The 22617-nt window shown below is 39.2% G+C and overlaps 1 protein-coding gene across 3 annotated transcripts in view; it reads left to right on the forward strand.

Annotated features, from left to right (window-relative positions):
* The window catches only part of EYA3 (EYA transcriptional coactivator and phosphatase 3), a 114546-nt gene that overhangs the window by 64846 nt on the left and 27083 nt on the right, over positions 1-22617 (forward strand). For 2 of the 3 annotated variants that reach the window (XM_008066500.1, XM_008066493.2), the window contains 5 exons: positions 287-424; positions 11175-11260; positions 14220-14403; positions 16033-16172; positions 22062-22145. In XM_008066500.1, coding sequence (XP_008064691.1) covers positions 287-424; positions 11175-11260; positions 14220-14403; positions 16033-16172; positions 22062-22145 — 632 coding nt within the window. The remainder of the gene's footprint in view (positions 1-286; positions 425-11174; positions 11261-14219; positions 14404-16032; positions 16173-22061; positions 22146-22617) is intronic. The other variant, XM_008066497.1, reaches the window with a different exon arrangement.

Consider the following 22617-nt stretch of genomic DNA (forward strand, 5'->3'; position numbering starts at 1 on the left):
TTTTCTGAAACCTGGTCATTTTCCCCTAGCCATTGAATTTATATATATATATCTCACTATTGGGGTTTGTGGCAAGATTTTTGTTTCTTTGGCCCCCATCCCCGATTCTTTCAAAGTGTATTTGCTTGTGGTATATTACAAGTGGGAGAATCAATTTTTTCTTACAAGCAAATTTATTTTTGTTTTAAGATTTAGATTTTAAACCTACTGGCTGATATTTGAAAGCATAACCATGCTCCTCAGTCCCAGTGTATTGTTTGTAATTGGTCCAATTTATCTGATTCAGGTGCATTGTGGCCAGGTATGAAATCTGAAAGTGGTTTAATTCAGACTCCATCTCCAAGTCAACACAGTGTTTTTACCTGCACTACAGGGTTAACCACAAGCCAGCCAAGCCCAGCACATTATTCTTATCCCATTCAAGGTAAATAGGCATGGTCGTGTGTGTTTTAAAATTAATACTGTTGTTTCTTGCTTTTAATCTACCTGTATATCCAAACAAATTGGGTAATACAGGAGCTCTGTCTTTGAAAATAGAAAGGAATGATACTTGAATTTGTGCATGCTTTTTGTGTTAGGCAAACCAGAGCTGAGGAGTGTAGTTTGTAAATAGTTTAGCTTTTGAATGTAAGCTGCTTAATGGAATCAAAGCCTTCCCTTTTGCATGTTGGCATCCAGAAAGCCTCTTGATTTTGTTCTAGTCTGTTATCGGTGGCATTTTGTCCTGTGAATGAGCAGAAGACCCTATGGGTCAGAATTTTGCTGACTTCTTTTATGTGAATTTTCATGGTGGCATGTGAGATAAATGCTGCTTTTCTGCTGTGGCCTTGTCACACTTGTGCCCCATTTACTACTTGCATGTCTCTTGCTCAAAAAGTTCGTTCTTATTTCTGTTTCAGGATTAAAAAGCAAAGCATTAAAGCTTAAACCCTAAGCACTTCGCCTTTTGTGTTCTTCTAAAAAGTTAGAATTGTGACAGAACTATTAGGAAAGAGGACAGGAAACTCAGAATGCACTATGGAATTAATTTGCCTACCCTTTCAAATCCAGTGCAGGTGATTTGTCTGCTCCAGATTGCAATTAATATCTGTGTACCTGACTTCTCAACTACCTTTCTCCTGATTTCTCCTGACTTTTTCATTTTATTCCTTATGAAGCAGGAAGTAGAAAGATGAATAGGGAATAGCGACAAACTGAGGAACTCCTAAGATACAAACTTAGGTGCTAAAAAAAATTTTTTTTTGGATAAGGATTAAATTAAACTAAAGAAGCTGGGCTTGGTGGCTCAGACTGTAATCCCGTGCTTTGGGAGGCTGAGGTGAGTGGATTGCCTGAGCCCGTGGGTTGGAGACCCGCCTGGACAACTTGGTGAGACCTCATCTCTACAATAAGTCAAAAAAAAAAAAAATCAGCCGGGCATGGTAGCGTGTGCCTGTAATTCCAGCTACTTGGAAGGCTGAGGCGGAAGGATCGCTGGACCCCAGTGGGTCGAGGCTGCAGTGGCCGCTCCCGGCCACTGCACTCCAATCTGGGCGACAGAGTGAGACTCCAACTCAAAAAAAAAAATTAAACAAAAGATTTTTATTTTGATTTTTGTTTGTAACTGTTTTCAGAAATTATTGAGAACTACTACAGCTCTGTCCAGGGGAATAGAACTAGTCACCATGTTCCTGAGACCTTGCTCTGAGCTACCTTTAGCACCTGTTGTTTACAAGTGTCTCCTTTTCTTTTCCTTCTTTCCTTCCTTCCTTCCTAAAATGGGAACAAACAAGGAAGAAAAAAACTCAAGAACATGACTTTGTCTTCTCTACCACCCCCTTTCATTTTAATAAAGTATTTCTCTATGTTGATAGGCCTTTTGGGTCCAACCACAGGCAAGTCTAGTAGCCAAATCCCTCCTAAACAGGTATATCCTTGATAACGACACCTAGGTTGTAAAAGAAGCACAAGGGTTCACATATATACACATTTAAAACAGTGCAGTGGTACGATCAGAGTTCATTGCAGCCTCAGCCTCCTGGGCTCAAGCAATCCCCACACCTCAGCCCTCCAAGTAGCTGGAACTATAGGCGCACACTACCGTGCCCAGCTAAGTTTTTCATTTTTTGTACAAGTGAGTTCTCACTTTATTGCCTAGGCTGGTCTTAAACTCCTAGGCTCAAGCAGTCCTCCTGCCTCAGCCTCCCAAAGTACTGAGATTACAGGCATGAGCCACCATGCCCAACCAGTTCTTAAATTAATAATCCTATACTAAAGTATAGAACTACCACTCTTCTGTGGCTGTATCTAGCATATGAGGAACCTGACAACTATACTTAACTTCTTTCTCCTTATAAAACAAGAGAAACCACCTCTTTGAGATCTGTTAGGACTCATTGCTTTAAAGGAATCATAGGCCGGACTCGGTGGCTTAGCTTGTAAATCACAACACTTGGGAGGCCAGGGTGAGTGGACTGCCTGAGCCCGCAGGTTTGAGACCAGCCCAGGCAACTTGGCGAGACCTCGTCTCTACAATAAATAAAAAATTAGCCAGGGGTGGTAGCACACGCCTATAGTTCTGGCTACTTGGAAGGCTGAGGCAGAAGGATCACCAGAGCCCAGCAGGTCGATGCTGGGCTGGCTATGAGCATGCCACTGCACTTCAGCCTGGGCGACAGAATGAGACTCCAACTCAAATAAATAAATAAAAGAGTCATTTAATTTTCCCTTAACCTTCACTGACCACTATGCTTACTTGTTATCTGTTAGTACATTTTTTCCTTTGGTTTGGTTAACCAGGTTTTTGCTAATAGATAATTTCTGGTATTTGTGAAGTCCTTCCTATTCTCTTGGCTTATTCTAAGCAGTGGATAGGGTTTGTATAATCTTCACAACACGTTGAGGGAAATACTAATAATTCCATTTTACAGAAGGGAATCCTGAAGCACAGAGAAGCTAAGTAACTTATCCAGAGTCCCAAAGATAGCAAGTAATTAAGGCAGGATATGAGCTGGGCATTCTGACCCCACAGCATGAATGCAGGACTGTTTCTTTTTTTTTTGAGTCGGAATCTCACTCTTGCCCAGGCTGGAGTGAGTGGCACACTGACAGCCACTACAGCCTCAACCACCTGGACTCCAGTCCTTCCGCCTCAGCCTCCTGAGTAGCTGGGACAATAGGTATACACCACTACACCTGGCTAATTTATTTATTTATTATAGAGACAAGGTCTTACAGAGTTTGCCCAGGCTGGTCTTGAACCCCTGGGCCCAGGCAATCCTCTTGCCTCTGCCTCCCAAAGTTCTGGGATTACAGGCATGAGCCACCACATCCCAGGCTGGCCTGCTTCTTTCCCCCTGTACAACTACCCATTTTTAAAAAAGTGGTTAAAATAATAATATCAGCCGGGCTCGGTGGCTCAGCCTGTAATCCCTCGCCTTGGGAGGCTGAGGTGAGTGGATTGCCTGAGCCCGCGGGTTCGAGACCTGCCTGGGCAACTTGGCAAGACCTCACCTCCACAATAAATCAAAAATTAGCCGGGCATGGTAGCGCGTGCCTGTAATTCTGGCTACTCGGAAGGCTGAGGCGGAAGGATCGCCGGAGCCCACCAGGTCGAGGCTGTGGTGGCTGGGAGCATGCCACTGCACTCCAGTCTGGGCGACAGAGTGAGACTCCAACTCAAAAAAAAAAAGAATAATAATATCCACTCATTCTATCCTTAAGCATTCTGCATTTGACAGCAGCCCATCTTTCTTGAAAAGGTTAGGGAAATTATCTCATAAACCTAATCTGCTTCTGGCTTGATTAACTCTAATCAAAACCTCAGTGGTACATAATGAGAAAGGACTGCCTTTGTAAAACTGACTTATCTATAGTATCAGTCTTTTTCCTAAGGTGTCTGATGCCTATGTCACCCTCTCTTTGGTCATTTCAGTTGAATTATTTAATTGTTTAAGTAATATTCAAGTGGAAAAATTAATTTTATAAATTTCAAAATTAACTTTAAGTCAATTTTAATTTTTTTCGATCTTAGTTTGTTGTTGTTGAGTTGGAGTCTCACTCTGTTGCCCAGGCTGGAGTGCAGTGGCATGCTCATGGTCACCCCAGCGTCAACCTGCTGGGCTCTGGGGATCCTTCCAAGTAGCTAGAACTATAGGCACGTGCTACCACACCCAGCTACCTTTTTATTTATTGTAGAGACAAGGTCTCGCCAAGTTGCCCGGCCTGGTCTTGAACCTGTGGGCTCAGGCAGTCCACTCGCCTCAGCCTCCCAAAGTGCTGGGATTACAAGCTGAGCCACCGAGCCCAGCCTCAATCTTAATTTTTAATGAATATCTTTGTACTCTAATATTGTTGGTAACATACAATAGTCTTTGATCAGGAAATTTAGTTTTGTTTTTATTACTAGACTTTACTTTTTAAAATGGTTTTAGATATACAGAAAAAGTGAACAGAAAGGACAGAGAGTTCCTCTATATTCCCCCTACCCCGTACAGTTTCCCCTATTATTAGCTTCTTACATTCATATATTATACTTGTTACAATTAATGAACCAATATTAGTACATTATTATTAACTAAATTCATAGTTTACACTGGTTCCCTTTGTTTTTATCTGTCCTTCTTCTGCTCCAGGATCCCATCTAGGATACCACATTACATTTAGTTGTCATGTCTCCTTAGCCTTCTCTAGACTTTGCAGTTTCTCAGACTTTTCCTTGTTTTTGCTGATCTTGGTAGTTTTGAGGAGTACTAGTCAGATATTGTAAGATGACCCTCTATTAGCATTTGTCTGATGTTTTTCTCATGATTGGATGGTGGTTATGGATTTTTAGGAGGAAGGTCACAGAGGTAAAGTGCCTTTTCCCTTACATCATGTCAAGTGTATATACCATCAACATGAATTATGGCTGTTGATGTTGACCTTGATCACCTGACTGAAGCAGTGTTTGTCAGGTTTCTCTAAAGTTACTCTTTTTCCTCCCATTCTATACTGTATACTTTAGACAGAAGTCACTACGTGCAGCCCACACTTGAGGAGTTATACTGCTCCTCCTTTAGGGTGGAATATCTGCATAACTTCTTTGGAATTCTTTTGCAAAGAGATTTGTCTCTTCTCCCCCATTTATTAATTCTTTACTTGTTTATGAACTCATCAGTATTTAATTTATACTTTGGGTTATAATCCAGTCCTACTTTATTTATTTTGTCCTTTCATTTTTTTCGGTTTAGCCACTGACGGCTCTTTTAGTTGGCTCCTGTGGCTTTTCACATACTCGCTTTTTTAAAAAAATTTTTTTTTCAGTACTTCTTTACTTCCTAGCACTACAAAATGTTCCAGACTCATCTTGTATATCACCCATCCAAGTCCTATTATCAGCCTTTTTTCTTTTTTTTCAAGAAGTCCTGTTCCTTTTATTGCAGAGAATGGTACTAGAAACCAACATAATGGGTTCAAGGGATGCTCATTGCTACTGAAGTGTCAGGTGACATTTCTTTTAGGCTCTCTCAACAGACAGAGAAAAGACATATACGTGTGTATACTAACCCATGTAAAACTCACATCTGTAAATATTTTTATATGTAGTAATCTATATCTATGTTAAGTTGAAGATGCGTTCTTACTGATTTCTTCAGCTTTAATCCATTATCACATAGATTATTCTAAACTGGCAGAGGTATACAAGCCTCCACTCCAACAATGAGACACCTTGATTGGGAGATTTTTTTTTAATTTACCAGGCTTCTTGGGGGAGCTTTCTTTGTTTTCTGTATTAATGCAACCTAAGCACATGGAGCAGTACTTGCACATAGTTGGCACACAAATATTTGATAAATAAATGAGTAAAGCAATCAGTTTTAACCATAATATACACATTCCCAAGTGATCAGGAAATGGAGGAGTTTTTGTCAGTTATGTTGGTCATATACTGAGTTTTAGGAACCCACCCAACTGTCATCTTCTAGCAAAAAATGGTTTTCGAGGTTGCGGTGGCCATGATTGTGCCACTGTACCCCAGTCTGGGCGACAGAGTGAGGCTCTGACTCAAAAAAAAAAAAGAAGTAAAGAAAAGAATGATTTTTCCCTTCATACCTGGTACATACAAGACTGATAATGCATGAAGACTAAGTGCAGTGGCTCACAACTTTAATCCCAGCACCTTGGGAGGCTGAGGTGAGAAGTTTGCCTGAGCCCAGGAATTCGAGACTAGCTTAGGCAAGATCTCTGCAAAACATAGTGAGACCTCATCTCTACAAGGAAATTTTAAAATTTGCCAGGCATGATGGTGCATGCCTGTAGTCCCTGCTACTTGGGAGGCTAACGTGGAAGTTTTATCTGACCCCAGGAGGTCGAGGCTGCGGTGAGCAGTCATCATGTCACTGCACTCCAGCCTGGACAACAGAGTAAGCTCCAACTCAAAAAAAAAAAAAAAGACTGGGTCTCACAGATATTTATTCAGTATCACTTACTGCGTGCCATAGATGGTAAGATAGCAAGATTCTGTCCTCATGGAGCTTAAGACTAGTGAGAGAGCCAGGTATGGTGGCTTGCCCCTCTATTCCCACACTTTGGGAGACAGAGGTGATAGGATTGCCTGAGCCCACAGGTTTGAGACCAGCTCGGACAACATGGCGAGACCTCATCTCTACAATAAGTAATTTAAAACATTTAACTGTGCATGGTAACACACTCCTGTAGTTCCAACTACTTGGAAGGCTGAGGCGGAAGGATTGCCTGAGTCCAGTAGGTTGAGGCTGCGGTGGCCATGAGCATGCCACTGTACTCCAGCCTGAGCAACAGAATGAGACTCCAACTCAAAAAAAAAGGACTAGTGAGAGAGACAGAAAACAAACAAATAAATAAATAACAGAATTTGAAATGTGTTCTGCAAGAAAAAAATTACTATGATTGTGAAAACAAGAACTTAGTTTTAATAAAGAGGTAGGTGTAAGAGAATGGCTCTGAGGAGGTGAGTCATGCTGAGGAGGAACCATCACGCTGGGAGAGTGAGGGGGCTGAGAAAGCAAGATTGCAAAGGTCCTCAGATAATAAAGTGCTTGTCTGGTTTGAAGTAACTCAAAGGTAGCATGTGCATGGGAGGTGGAGTGACTGATGTAAAATTAGAGAGGTGGGTGGAAACTAAATCTTGCACAAACTTTTATGTGCCATTAACGCTTGAGTTAACCTTTCAGTTTTGAGCCAGTGTCACTTAATTTAGCTGTGCCACTCACCATTCCAAATCCATGGTCTTCTGATCAAAGCTATATCTGTATATTGGCCATAATAGGTGGACATTTAGTGGGGCATGATTCTCAGAAGCTTTGTCTTTCAGTGATATTGCAGTTCCACTGTCAGAACAGGAGTGAGAACTACCACAAACAGTGGGCCATGCTACTGGCACTTGGAGAGCTAACAATCTTTAGATGTGTAACAATAAGAGCTACCCCTTGAATTTTATTTGATTCTCTAAATTTGTACTTATTGCTGCTGCTTTTGGTTTTTTTTTGAGTCGGAGTCTCACTCTGTCGCCCAGACTGGAGCGCAGTGGCCACTCCCGGCCACCGCAGCCTCGACCTGCTGGGCTCCGGCGATCCTTCCACCTCAGCCTTCCGAGTAGCCGGAATTACAGGTGTGCACTACCACGCCCGGCTGATTTTTTGATTTATTGTAGAGATGAGGTCTCGCTGCCCAGGCGGGTCTCGAACCCGCGGGCTCAGGCAATCCACTCACCTCAGCCTCCCAAAGGCGCGGGATTACAGGCTGAGCCACCGAACCCGGCTGCTTTTGTTTTTTAAATACTCAATTGAATATTGTTTTTGTTGAGACTAACATATGAGGTGGACTCCAAAAAAACTGGGATCATCTTTTGGAGGGTGGACCTCTTGTAGTATAGGCTTCTCCTGCTAGGTAAGTGTTCTAGGAACCCGTTGACATCTGTGTACTAGCTAGTGTTGTTGTGAGAGGCTGCGTTTGACTTCAGTGAATTTTTTTGTGGCAAACAGGTGACCGGTTCCTCCACCACGGCAGTACACCTGCCCACACCGCACTGAGCGTTCAGTAGTTTTTGACAAAAAATGGCATGACCCCTGTGCCCTGCCCTCCATATTCATCTGATCTCACTGACTGATTTTGTTTGTTTCCCCGGATGAAAAAAGTCTTCAAAGGGAAACATTTTGCTGATGTAAAAGAGGTGAAACAAAGAAACAGCAGAAGCACTAAAAGGCATCAAAATTGACAAGTTCAGAAACTGTGTTGAGCAGTGGAAAAAGCATCTTGATAGGTGTATTGCATCAAACGGAGATTACTTTGAAGGTGAAATTTAAACATGTAAGACTAAATACATAATTTTTTATAAATAAATTTTGTATTTGTGGGGTCCCCCTCATATATATATGCAGGACAATCAGTGCATTTTCTTTAAGTGCCTGGCCCTTTAGTCATAGCTGTATGTAGGATAGGGCATGCAGTGGTTGTGTACATTTTTAGGTACATTTAACTTTGATTCAAGAATGGTTACACGAGCCTAAATAATATTATTTATTTATTTACTAGCTTTCCTCGTTAGAATTTAAACTCCATGAGGGCAAAGACTTTGTCTTACTGTCTTATCTTTGTGGCTGGAACAATTTCTGGGCATATAGAAGACCCTGATATTGGTTCTCTGAATGAATGTATTAGTGAATGAGTGAATGAATGAATGGCACATGCTAAATACAATTTGGAATCGGAGAAAGAAGTGTTACTGAGCCCTATGAGCTTTACAGGTCAGCAGGTCAAGGCCCCCTATAATAGAAGCTACTATTGTTGAGATAAATTGATGATTTTTAGTACGGTACTTGTTAAAAATACAAGTATCAACTACCAAATCAAATCATTGAACTTCCTAGCAGGAATATAATAGAGTATATGGTCAATTGTTTGTAAACTCTACCTTTTAATGTCAACCCAATTTAGTAAGTTATCTGAAAATTTAAATTTCTTTTTTTTGCCCCAAAGATGTGGGGTACAATTCAGGGTTAGGTATACAAATGTTCATTATGCAGGTACCCTTGTTGATGAGGTGTGCCCCTCCTCCCTGGCAGTTTCCCACTACTGCCAATCCTGCCCCCCCCCAGATCTAAATTTCTAGAACTACCTTGTCAGTCAGAGTACATTTTCTTCCATATGTATAGAGATCAGATATGAATGAATTGTACTTCCAGCCATTAATAAGTTATTCAGAAGGTAGAATAGAATTAAAGATCAGTAGGAATAAAAGGAGTATATGCCAGAACCAGGGCCAAAGGAAAATTGAACAAGAAATAGCCTTGCTTGGGAAGATAAACTGAACAGATTAAATAAATTCTTCATTTCTTTTTCCACCTTATGTCAACCTATGCTCAGTTTGTTTTATTGCTGGCCTAATTGGATAATATACTAGTAACTGAATCTGGAAACCAGTCAAATTCTTATCCCACCAGAATGATTAAAACTACTTATAGAGTCATCTACCTGTACTGTCTTTTTTTGGTAATTCCTTTTAGACAAAAAAAATGGGCTAAGCCACAGTAAAAAAGAAAGTGAATACTTATGAGAAGAAAATATCATCTGTAATATCTATTTCATTTATTTGTTATATTTAAGGAAAAAAGAATCCTCTGATTCCCTTGGGGCAAGGAGAACTATAGAAAAGAAAGTTACTCTGGATAGTCAGAATATTCAAACTCTGGATAGTCAGAATATTCAAGCTCAGGCACTGACCCTGAGAAAAGAGCACCGAATGAAAACTTGGGATATCCAATTTGTAGTCTTAGTTATCTACTACTCCACGGCTGTGGACAAGTTTAACTCTTCTTTGTCCCAGGTTCTTCATCTGAAAGCTGGAGTTGCAGCAATAACTAACCTTAATGCTCTTCTAGACTCTTCTAAACAGAGTACCCTTAGGGAAAGGGATGAAATTCTCTCTCTGATTTTGGCCAGTACATTTAAGTTTCTGCTGCATTTGTGTTTCTGGCCAGTTCTTAATGGAAAATTTCTTAGCTTTCCCTCTGAAGGATTTTGTTGCTAATTTGGCAGGTAGTCAGTTAGGTCAACCTAATGGTGAACGCTTAAGGGTGTGTCACTGCTGTAGGAACCATGTCTAAGTGTGTTTATGGTAAGTGAGGATGAGAAGTTTAAGGCCACTACGTCATAATATCAGTTACATTGTCTTCCTGAAAAAAGTCACTGTGGTAGATACCAGTCAGTGAGGTTTTGATTAAAACCCTGGTGGAATCTGTGATAGAAAGGTATAAAACTTAATCCAAAGTCTTTGTCTTAAGACAGGCAACCCAAGTAGATTATAAGGTACATTTTTACCTGACTAAAATAATATTTAATATTTTCTGAGTTTTTCCAGGCTCATTTTTAAAGTCTCAAAATGCCAGATCATGGTGTTTGTTGATCCACATTAATAATCCATTATTTGAGTAAAGCCCAAGAAGCAGTTCCAAGCACTTTAGAATGTGGAGGACTGGCTCTGTTTTTCAAAGTCATTATGTTGCATCAGGAAAAGCATAGTTTGGGGCAAGTGACAGTAAACAATATCACAGTATAGGATCTACCAGAGTGCTGCTGATTTACAGTAGTCACATTGCAGGTAAGTTATTTTTCAGCGTCTGGAGATGGACTGGAATGATTGGGTTTAGTTCTGATTTCATTGGTATCATTAGTGTGAGCCATGAGTTGTATATGTGCCCTTATAGGCCTTTAGTAGGAGGAGTTTGAAGACTCAAGTTGAGACAGAAATATGTTTGAAATGTTTTGTTTCTAATCAGAAAGTCTGTATTGAGATATGGCATGCAAAAAAGCAAATCAAGTATAGGAAGTCCCCAACGTACAAACAAGTTTGATTCTGGGAGTACATTCATAAGTCCGTTTGTTGTAAGTCCAACAAAATTATCTAGGTACCTAACTAACACAGTACAGTACTGTATGTATTTAACAAGCTATACTGACACCTAGTGGAGAGAAATAGTACATTTAAAAAGCGCTCTTGGGCATTGTTAAAGTTTGTAACTTGAAGGTTCGTATGTAGGGGACTTCACTCTATTTGTTTTGTCGCCTATGTTCTTTATCTCCTTGTAGATCTGTTCGCTTAAGACACAGTGTTTTCAATTTCTTCTAACCTTTGGCATATCTTTAACTAATATCTTTTAACACTCTCAATCCTGTAGCTTCAAGCACAAATGCCAGCCTGATATCCACTTCATCTACAATTGCCAATATTCCAGCAGCAGCAGTAGCCAGCATCTCAAACCAGGTATGGGCTGCTTTTGTTCATCCTGTTTGAAGTGGTTTATCTAGCTTGTTCTTTTGCTTTTCTTTCCACGGTCAATTTGCTTATCTAAGAAACAACCTGGAACAGTCTGGGCTGTGGAGACCTTTCTCTGCATACCCTCAAAACTAGTATCCTGGATGGCTTCTCAGGCCACCATCGTGTTTTTATTGTTCCTCTGCTAAGCCTGTCTGGATTACGGTTATATCTGCTCCTTTGTCTACTATGTTTGTCTCTACTTCCTACTCTGCCCCCACTAGAATGTGAGCTCCATGAGGATAGGGATTTATTTTTCTGTTTTGTTCATTTGCATATTCCCAGAATATAGAAAAATGGCAGCCACTCACATCAGAAGCACTCAGTAAATATTTGTGGAATGAATAAATATTACCTCCTAGCCAGGCTCGGTGGCTCAGCCTGTAATCCCGCACCTTTGGGAGGCTGAGGTGAGTGGATTGCCTGAGCCCACGAGTTTGAGACCTGCCTGGGCAACTTGGCGAGACCTCATCTCTACAATAAATAAAAAAATTAGCCGGGCGTGGTAGTGCGTGCTTGTAATTCCAGCTACTTGGAAGGGTGAGGTGGAAGGATCACTGGAGCCCAGCTGGTCGAGGCTGTGGTAGCTGGGAACAGCCACTGCACTCCAGTATGGGCGACAGAGTGAGACTCCAACTCAAAAAATATATATATATATTACCTCCTATTTAAACCACTCATTGTCTTGGTGATTTTTCTGTGGTCTCTTCTTGATCACTGTTATGTTAACTCTTTATGTTTAGAAGATCATAGTTTTTGTTTTTTGTTTTATTTGTTTGTATATTTTTATAGAGATGGGATCTCACTATGTTGTCCAAGCTGGTCTTGAACTCCAGGCCTCAAGTAATCCTCTCACCTTGGCCTCTTAAAGTGCTAGGATTACAGGCATGAGCCACCATGCTTGACCCAAGTTTTTTGTTTTTATTGTTAATGTTTTTATTTGTTGTTTTCTGTGCAGCAATTAATATTATCACTGCTGTCTCCATGTATCTTTTTTCTGGCTGCAGTTAACATTACTATTCTGGTTCCTTTTTTTATAGTTTACTGGTTTTGCGTTTGTTCATTCTGTTAGTCCACAAATATTTATTGAGGTCTCATCTGTGTACCTAGGGACTATCACTTTCCCTTTTACAGCTCTTCCTTTTGAGTCTGTCTTCTAATATGGACAGCCTCTGTTTAGTTTTTCCACCTGTTAATTACTTGATCCACAGAAATGTTTAACCATACTCATAATGACCATTTACTGCCACCAAAGTAAAGATTTTAATCTTGATCTCATGATATTTACGAGCCTCCAACTGACTGACATATTTTTTCTTTAATGTCCTGCTATTTCCCTACATTCAGCATATCTAAAAGTAGAGTTTTCATTTGTCTTTTTTATGACTTCTTGTCCTCCAAAAGTAAAATCACTTTTTTCTGTGAATTCCAAATCCTTGTCAGTGACACTGATTTTTTCATAATAAATGTAGGCTTAAAACCAGACCAGTTATCTTCCATGCTTTCATCATACCCTTTCCTAATCCATCTATTTCTCAAACTCTTTCTCTTCATTTTGTCATTGTCTCTCAGGTTTTGCTTTTTTCCCCTTTAGTCCTGGTTAATTGCTCATCTCATTTCTAGTTTTTTTCCCCTATGCTTACTCATTCTCTAAAATACTTTCTGGTTAATTTTCTCTAAGTGCCACTTTTTATCATGTCACTCATCTGCTCAGAATCTTTTCATATTTTTATTTCTTTGACTTTTTCTATTTTGTTCACTTGCATATTCCCAGAATGTACACTATTGCCTAAATAATCCAAATCATATTGCTTTAGCAGTCATTCAGACCTACAGAGATCCTTTGTTTCAACCAGACTCAACATCTGTGGCTTCTTAATAAAACCTTTTCCAAACCTATTCATGTTCTTATCTTCTCTGCTTATTAATCTCAGAAAGCTCTCTCATCACTACAATCTACAGTGATATTTGTCTTTTCTGTATTTCAGTGATTTGACATATCATTTATTACCAGTTTGTTGGGAATTTTTTAATACTTGTTTTCTCTCCTGCTAGATTTTTAACTCAACCTTGAGTTCTGCTGGTATGACTTACTTTTTTCTTTAATATGTTATTCTCTTATCCATGTTCAAATGCACACATACACACAACGAATTATATTTGGTTTATGGTAGATACTCAGTGACTGTTTGTAAATAATTGATCTTATAAATTTGCTTATTTCTATTTGTCACTGATGTCAGGAACTTTTTTTAAAGGTATGTGTTTGATCTGTGTGTCATACCCAGGTTTTTAAATAACTTTATTAAGGAGTAAAATTGACATACAATACACTGCACAGATTTAAATTATACTGTTTGATAAGTTTTGCAATATATATACCTGTAAAACCACCAAAAGTTTCCTCACAGTATTTTAAGGAAACTATTTTTAAAGAAATAGCGATTGTTTTCAATAGTTCATCAGTTTTCAAACTAGCAAACTTTAATTTGGAACGTGTGCTTTTTTAAAAGTTCATCTGTCCTTAGAAGTACCATCTAGTGCAGTGCTTTGTAAACTTCTTGGAAAGTGAAATGTTTCCCTTAAAAATCCTATGCAGAAATTTAGTACATAAAATTGAGGGGAGGTGCTGTTAGAATAGAAAAGGGGACATTGTATGGTTGTTTATGATATTACATGGGATCCCTAATTCCAAAGACACTCCTGAAGCATCTCCTCTTGACTCTTGATTTCCACAGAATGCATTTTGAAAATCATTGATGTTGGAGGCTGGGTAGGTAAATAAGAGGTCAAATTAATGTTCTAGGAAAATAATTATTAATAAGAGGGGAAAGACAGCATCTTGTGTTGAAATTAATGTATGCTATAAGAGTCTTGTTTTCTTCCCTTTGTTTCCTTTGACCTATAGGACTATCCCACCTATACTATTCTTGGTCAGAATCAGTACCAACCCTGCTACCCTAGCTCCAGCTTTGGAGTCACAGGTCAGAGTAACAGTGATGCTGAGAGCACTACACTAGCAGCAACCACATACCAGTCAGAGAAGCCTAGTGTCATGGTGCCTGCACCTGGAGCACAGAGACTTTCCTCTGGTAAGCACCGCAGTTCTGAAAACGTTAGCTTAAGGGCAGTTTGTCCAACAGGTGTTTTTAGGTGATGGTAAAGATGATTTTGTTCTGGTTTAAGTCACTGTTACCATGCTGTTGGCTTTCCCTCTCAGAAAAGGAGTATTTAAACATAGGAAGCAGGATATGATGAATCATTGGTGGGCTGAAAATATTCCTAATGCTAAGAACAGAAAAGAATCAAGAATGAAAAGACTATTTCTGACTCCTACTCTGTCCTTGTAGCTTTAATGTGCTTGTCACAGTGAACTTCAGAATGTTATATTTTATACAAATTGAAGGACTCCAGTTTTAGTCTGTACATATTTTGAACTGCTGCTACAGCTTCAGAGCCATAGTTCTTTCTTTTTCTTGGATCCCTTTAAGATTCAGAGGAAAGCTGTGGTCCTTTTCCCTCAAGGAAATATATAAAATTTAACCTACAATGTCAGGAGGTTCATAGCTCTAAAATGTATCAATGAATTATGATGTCTAGGTTAAAAACCTTTGACATAAAAGCTTTATACACATACTTTTTATTTATCTCTATTTATTTGGTGGTTGGCTGTCACATCATGTAGCTTGAGAAAAGCACTGTTTACTATTGGTACTACTGCATGTTTAAAAACAGTGCCGTACATCAACTAAACAGTTTTCTGTACATGTTACCCTTACCAACCTTGTTAGTAAATAGACATACAGATGATCACTGATTCAGACTTGCATAGATTTGAAATAATTATAAGTTTTGAAAGAACTTATAGAACTTAAGATTCTAAAAATTCATTTATTTTAGTAACTTTGTTCTTCATAAGTTTTAAATAATGGAGAATTTCAAACAGATTAAAGTTGTAAGAATAGTATAATGTACCCTGATGTATCCATCAGCCATCTTCAGCAATTAACAACTCATAGACAGTTGTATCTCAGCTATATTTTTTGCAATTTCCTCTCCAAATTCCAGGCATTGTCCTCTGAAAAATAAGTACAGTACTTGTTAGTATAACCACAATGCCATATCCCCGTCTTTAAAAATTCAATACTAATAATTTCTTAATGTCATCAAATACCAAAATGTACTCAGTTTTCTAATAAATGTTAGGAGTTTTGGTTTTCTTTTTACATTTGGTCATATGTGGAAACATTTTTGGTTGTCACCCTGATTGGGGAGTGCTACTGGCATCTAGTGGGAAGCACCTAAGGATACTGTTTAACTAAACATCCTACAGTGCACAAAATGTCCTCCCACAACAAAAAATTATCTGGACCAAAATGTCAGTTACACCAAGTTGAGAAACTAATCCAGAAGCTTGACCAGATTCGGGTTCAGTTTTGTTTTGTTTTGTTTTGTTTTTTTGGCAAAACAATTTTATAGATGTGTTCTTCCCTTAGGAGGCAAGCATATGAACTCTGGTTGTCTCTCTCCTTGTGATACTAACCAGTGTTGTTGCTCAGTGTCTAGATCTACATTCCCTAATTGCTTACATATAGTTTCGTTTTCCAACCTTTATTGCTGATCTATGACTCACAAGGGCAGATAATCTGCTAACTCTGTTCCTGCTCTGGTTGTTATAGCCTGTGACGATTGGCAACATATGTCTCACTTTTCCTTTCCAGGAGACCCTTCTACAAGCCCATCTTTGCCTCAGACTACACCGAGTAAAGATGCTGATGATCAGTCCAGGAAAAACATGACTGGCAAGAACCGGAGCAAGAGGAAAGCTGATGCCAGTTCTTCCCAGGACAGTGAATTGGAAGTATGGGAAGAAACTCGTTTAAGTTACTTTGTTTTTTCTCACTTCTTAAGTTTGTCAAACCATGTGTTTGAAATTCACAGAGATAATATGATACTATTTTGTGTGCCCTTTAATTCCTAGCAAGAGAAACTGAATTGGCCAAGTGAAAAGAAAAATGTTAAAATATATTTCTCCATGTCCATAACTTATCATATTCTTTTCAGATGCTGTTCGCCTAAAGCATTGAAAAAGCTTTATTAAATTTAGATCGCCAGGTAACTTTTTAACAGAAAGAGCAAATTGTAGTCTATATTCCAGAGGCGAACAGGAATAACAATACATCATACTCAGAAAGCAGAAGAGTCAAAAGTGATGCCATACTGTTCTCCACTTAGAAATCTAAATGGAAAATGAGAAGACTCAAATGCTTTAAGCCAAGTTTCTGTAAGACACAAACAGATCTAGTAACTTATTAATGAGATTGGCACTGATTTATTCTGAGGCATAAGCACTATAGGGATTTCTTATGGGCATATGTTTGACTTCATTATTAACAACCAAAAATCCATACAAAATGCTAAGAATAGTGGAGTTTTGATATTATCCTTTAGTTTTCGGTTTTCAATTTTTCTGTAATGTGGGAAAAAAGAACATGACCCACACTGTAATTACAGTACATTGGGAGGCCAAGGCAGGAGAATCACTTGAGCACAAGAATTCGACACAAGCCTGGGCAAAATAGTGAGACTTCATCTCTACAAAAAATTAGCTGGGCATGGTGGCATAGCGTGTAGTCCCACTACTTGGAAGTATCGCCTGAGCCCAAGAGGTTAATGCTGCAGTGAGCCATGATCATGGGCAAAATAGCACTGCACTCCCGCCTGGGTGACAGAATGAGACCCTTACTCAAAAAAAAAGAGAGAGAGAAAGAGAAGAAGTGAAATGAGTTTGTTGTTAGGTACTCTTAAGAAATAGGTAAATTGAGACTGTGTTCAGATCCTCTCTTTCTCTCTCAGATCCTCTCTTTGTTATGGAAGCGGAGAGGAGTTGAGAATAAGTGAAGATAAACTGAATTTCTGATATATTTCTTGGGAAAAATTGAGAACTCATTTTTTAAAGTTGTGGTAAAATATATGTAACATAAAAGTTACCATTTTAACCATTTTTAAGTATACAATTTAGTGTCATTAAATCCATTCACAATATTATATAACCAGCACCACTATATATTTCCAGAACTTTTTTATGGTTCTAAAAAAAAAAGAACCACAACTCCCTACCCATTAAGTTATAATTCCCCATTCTTTCCTCCTCCTAGCCTCTGGTAATCTCTGTTCTACTTTCTATCTATGAATTTACCTATTCTAGCTATCTCATAGATGGAATCATACAATATTTGTCCTTTTATATCAAGCTCATTTCACTTAGCATGTTTTTATGATTCATCCATGTTGTAGCATGTATCAGAATTTGATTTTTTTTCTTAATATTTCTTTATATGTATATACCACATTTTGTTTATCTGTCTGTTGATGGACATGTGGAGTTATGAATAGCACTTCTTTGAACACTGGTGCACAATAATTTGTTTGAGTTCTTTTTATCCATTCTTTTGGGTATATATGTAGAAATGGAATTGCTGACCAGGCACAGTGGCTCACGCCTGTTAACCCCAACACTTTGGGAGGCAGAGGTAAGAGGAATGCCTGAGTCCAGGGTTGAAGACCAGCCTGGACAACTTGGTGAGACCTCATCTCTACAATAAATTAAAAAAAAAAATTAGCTGGGCGTGGTGACCCACGCCTGTGGTTCCAGCTACTTGGAAGACTGAGGTGGAAGGTTCATCTGAGCCCAGCAGGTCAAGGCTGCAGTGTCCATGAGCGTGTGCCACTACACTCCAGCCTCCTACTCAAAAAAAGAAAAAGAAATGGAATTACTGGATGATATGGTAATTCTATGTTCAACTTTTTGAGGAACCATCAAACTTCCACAGTGACTGTGCTGTTTTATATTCTCATCAGCAATTCACAAAGGTTCTAGTTTGTCCACATCCTTGCCAACACTTATTATTTCCCCTTTTAAAATTTATTTTATTTTATCTCTTTTTTTTTTTTTTTGAGTTGGAGTCTCACTGTTTTGCCAAACTGGAACTACAGGCGTGTGCCACCACACCTGGCTAATTTTTTGATTGATTGTAGAGATGAAGTCTCTCCAAGTAGCTCAGGTTGGTCTGGAACCCATGGGCTTAGGCAAGCCTCTCACCTCACCCTCCCATAGTGCTGGGATTATAGGCGTGAGCCACTGTGCCAGGGGTACTCTGCCACCACCTCAACCTACCGGTCTTAGATGATCCTTCCGCCTCAGCCTTCTAAGTAGCTGGAACCACAGGCATGTACCACCACGCCTGGCTAATTTTTGATTTATTGTAGAGACAAGGTCTTGCCAAGTTGCCCAGCTAGTTTCAAACCCCTGGAATCAGGCAGTTCTCTCACCTTCATCTCCCACAGTGCTGGAATTACAGGTGTGAACCATTGTGACTCCTTGATTTCCCCTTTAAAAAAAAATGATAGCCATAGGCAAGGCGCAGTGGCTCAAACCTGTAATCCCAGCATTGTGGTAGGCCAAGACGAGAGCATTGCCTGAGTCCAGGGGTTTGAGACCAGCCTGGACAACATGGTGAGACCTTGTCTCTACAATAAATACAAAAATTAGCCAGGAGAGATGGCACGTGCTTGTAGTTCCAGCTACTTGGAAGACTCAGGCAGAAGAATTGCTTGAGTCCAGTAGGTCGAGGCTACGGTGGCCATGAGCATGCCACTGCACTCCAGCCTGGGCTACAGTGAGAATATGACTCTTAAAAAAAAAAAGTCTTGACAACGGATGTAAAGTGGGGTTTTGATTTGCATTTCCTTAATTACTATTGATGTTGAGTACCTTTCCATGTGTTTATTGGTCATTTTTGTATGTATTTTTTAATTGGTTTGTTTTTTAGCTCTTGAATTGTAGGACTTTTTATATAGTCTAGATTATCAATACCTTATCATATTTAGGATCTGCTTTTCTTTCTTTCCTTTTTTTTTTTTTTTTTTTTGAGTAAGAATCTCACTGTGTATCCCAGGTGTGAGTACAATGGCACCATCACAGCTACGGCAGTCTTTATCTGCTTGGCTTAGGCAATCCTTCCACCTCAACCTTCTAAGTAATTGGAACTACAGGCACACGCCACCACATCTGGCTAATTTTTTGATTTATTGTAGAGACGGAGTCTTGCCAAACTTGGTCTCAGACCCCTGGGCTATTCTCAAACTCCTGGACTCGGGCAGTCCTCACTTCTACTTCCCAAAGTACTGGGATTACAGGCATGAGCCACCATGCGTGGCAGGATTTACAGTCATTTTCTCCCATTCTGTGAGTTGTCTTTCACTCGCTTACACTAGTGGCTTTTGAATCACAAAGATTTTTAGTTATTAGGAGGTCTGATTTTTTCCCTTTTATTGCTGTACTTTTGGTGTAATACTTAAGAATATAAGGTTGTAAAGATTTTCATCTTTTTTTAAGGATGTTCGTTGTTTAGCTCTTAAGTATAGGCTAAGATCCATTTCAAATCAATGTTGTATATGGTATAAGGTAAGGATCTAACCTAATTTTTTTGTATATGTATATGCAGTTTTCCCAGCACCATTTGTTGAAAAGACCATTGAATGGTTTGGGAATCTTGTCAGAAACCCATTGACCAGATTTGTGAGACTTTATTTATGAGCCAGTATCACTCTGTCACCCAGGCTGGAATACAGTGGCACAATCATGGCTCACCACAGCCTCGACCTCCTGGGCTCAGGTGATCCTTCCGCCTCGGTCCCCTGATGAGCTGGATCTATAGGCACATGCCACCATGCCTGGCTAATTTTTTTATTTTTTGTAGCTACAAGGCCTAGCTATGCTGCCCAGGCTGGTCTCGAACTCCTGAGCTCAAGCAGTCCTTCTGCCTTGGCTTCCCAACCTGTTGGGATTACAGGCATGAGCCACTGTATCTTTTTTTTTTAGAAAGCAGAGTTGCTTTTTTTTTAGAAAGCAGGATTTATTGAGAGGACAGAAAAACTCCCACAGTGGGAGGGGACCTGAGGGGGGGTTGCCCAGAATTGCTTTTTAAAATTTCTTTTCAAAGTATTTATTGCAAGTATATAGAAATACAGTGGATTTCTGAATTCACTTACTGGCTCTTTTTCTTTTTCAGTTTGGATACCTTTTTTTTTTCTTGCTAAAACTTCCGTTACTTATTGAGTATCATGGCAAAAACAGGCATCCATGTGGTATTCCTGAGCTCAAGGGTAAAGCTTTTCAATCTTTCACCACTGAGTGTGATATTTGCTATGAATTCTTAACATATAGGCTTTATCATGTTGAGGATGTCCCTTCTATTCTTTGTTTATTTAGTGTTTTAATCATGAGGGAGTGTTGAATTTTACCAAATGCATTTTCTGCATCACTTGAGATTATCATGTGGTTTCCCCTCCTCTATTCTATTAATGTGAGATATTACTTGGATTAAATTTTTATATGTTGTGTGAACCATCCTTACATTTGAGGAACTAATCCCCTTGTTTATGATGTTTACATCTTTTAATGCTGCTGAATTTGACTTGCTACTATTTTGTTGAACACTTTTTTATATCAGTTTTTATATTGGGATATTGGTCTAAAGCTTTCTTTTCTTAGTCTGACTGTGATATCAGGGTAATTCTGGTCTCATTGCATTAGTCAGGAAGTGTTTCCTTCTCTTCCATTTTTTGGAATAGTTTAAGAAAAATTGGTCTTGATTCTTTAAATATTTGGTGAAATTCACCAGTGAAACCTTGTGGTCCTGGGCTTTTCTTGTTATGTTTTTAAAATTATTTAATCTCCTTAATCTAGTTATAGATCTTTTTTTTTTTTTTTTTTGGAATCAGAGTGTCACTCTGTCGCCCAGGCTAGAGTGCAGTGGCATTCTCATGGCCACCCGTGTCGGCCTGCTGGGCTCAGGCGATCCTTCCACCTCAGCCTTCTAAGTAGCTGGAACTACGGACACACGCTACCACGCCCGGCTAATTTTTTGATATATTGTAGAGATGAAGTCTCACCAAGTTGCGCAGGCTGGTCTCGAATCCCTGGACTCAGGCAGTCCTCTCGCCTCAGCCTCCCAGAGTACTGGGATTACAGGCTTGAACTACCATGCCTGACCTAGTTATAGGTCTTACCAAATTTTCTATTTCTTCTGAAGACAGTTTTGATACTTGGTGTTATGTATTTCTAGGAATTTGGCCATTGCATCTGGGTTATCTAATTTGATGGCATATATCTGTTCGTGTTATTCTCTTATAATCCTTATCTGTAAAATTGGTAATGTCCCCACTTTTATTTCTGATTTTAATATTTTTAGTTCCCTCTTTTTTTTTTCTTAATCAATCTAGCTAAAAGTTGTCAATTTTGTAAATATTTTCAAAGAGCCAACTTTTGGTTTAATTAATTTTTCTCTATTGTTTTTCTAGTCTCTTTGATTTCTCTTTCTCTTCCCTAACCTTTGTTATTTCCTTCCTTCTGCTGGCCTTTTTTTTTTTTTTTTTTAATTCCTTAAGGTGTGCAATTAGGTTATAGATTTGAAATCTTCTTTTTTAATGCATACATTTAAAACTATAAATGTCCCATTAGCACTGATTTTATTGTTTCCCATAAGTTTAATATGTTGTATTTTTGTTTTCATTCACCTTAAGGTAGTTTCTAACTTCACTTGTGATTCTTCATTGACCCAAGGTTGTGTTTCTTGATTTACACATACTTGTTAATATTCTAGTGTTCCTTCTGTTATTGATTTCTCTTGTCACTTCATCGTGATTGGAAAAGATGCTAATTATTTTTTATATTTTCTTCCCTCAGCGGGTATTTCTATGGGACTTGGATGAAACCATCATCATCTTCCATTCTCTTCTTACTGGATCCTATGCCCAGAAGTATGGAAAGGTAATTTGAGTCTTCTTTTGTTGTAACTGTTTCTCTTCTGACACATAACTAAAATCATTTCCTCTGCTACCTCCTTCTTATCCTGTTGGCTTTTTACTTTACATGTAAAGCTTCAACAAATGGCTTTCACAGGGCAGTTTACATGGTCAGGCAGAATTGATGGTAAAGCTAGAGACTACTAGGACCAGTGCTGAAAACTGAAGTTGTCAAAATTGGCAGTTTGTAAAGATAGAGGAATGAGGCTCAAAATAAAGCAGAGTCTCAGGATCATAAAGTCCAGGGACTGATCTGTAATCTCTTAAGATGCTTTTTTTTTTTTTGAGTTGGCGTCTCACTCTGTCGCCCAGACTGGAGTGCAGTGGCCGCTCCTGGCCACTGCAGCCTTGACCTGCTGGGCTCCGGCGATCCTTCTGCCTCAGCCTTCCGAGTAGCTGGAACTACAGGTGCGTGCTACCACGCCCAGCTAATTTTT

The sequence above is a fragment of the Carlito syrichta genome, unplaced genomic scaffold (assembly GCF_000164805.1).
Source record: "Carlito syrichta isolate Samal-C Ts95f unplaced genomic scaffold, Tarsius_syrichta-2.0.1 Scaffold105233, whole genome shotgun sequence".
NCBI lineage: Eukaryota > Metazoa > Chordata > Mammalia > Primates > Tarsiidae > Carlito > Carlito syrichta.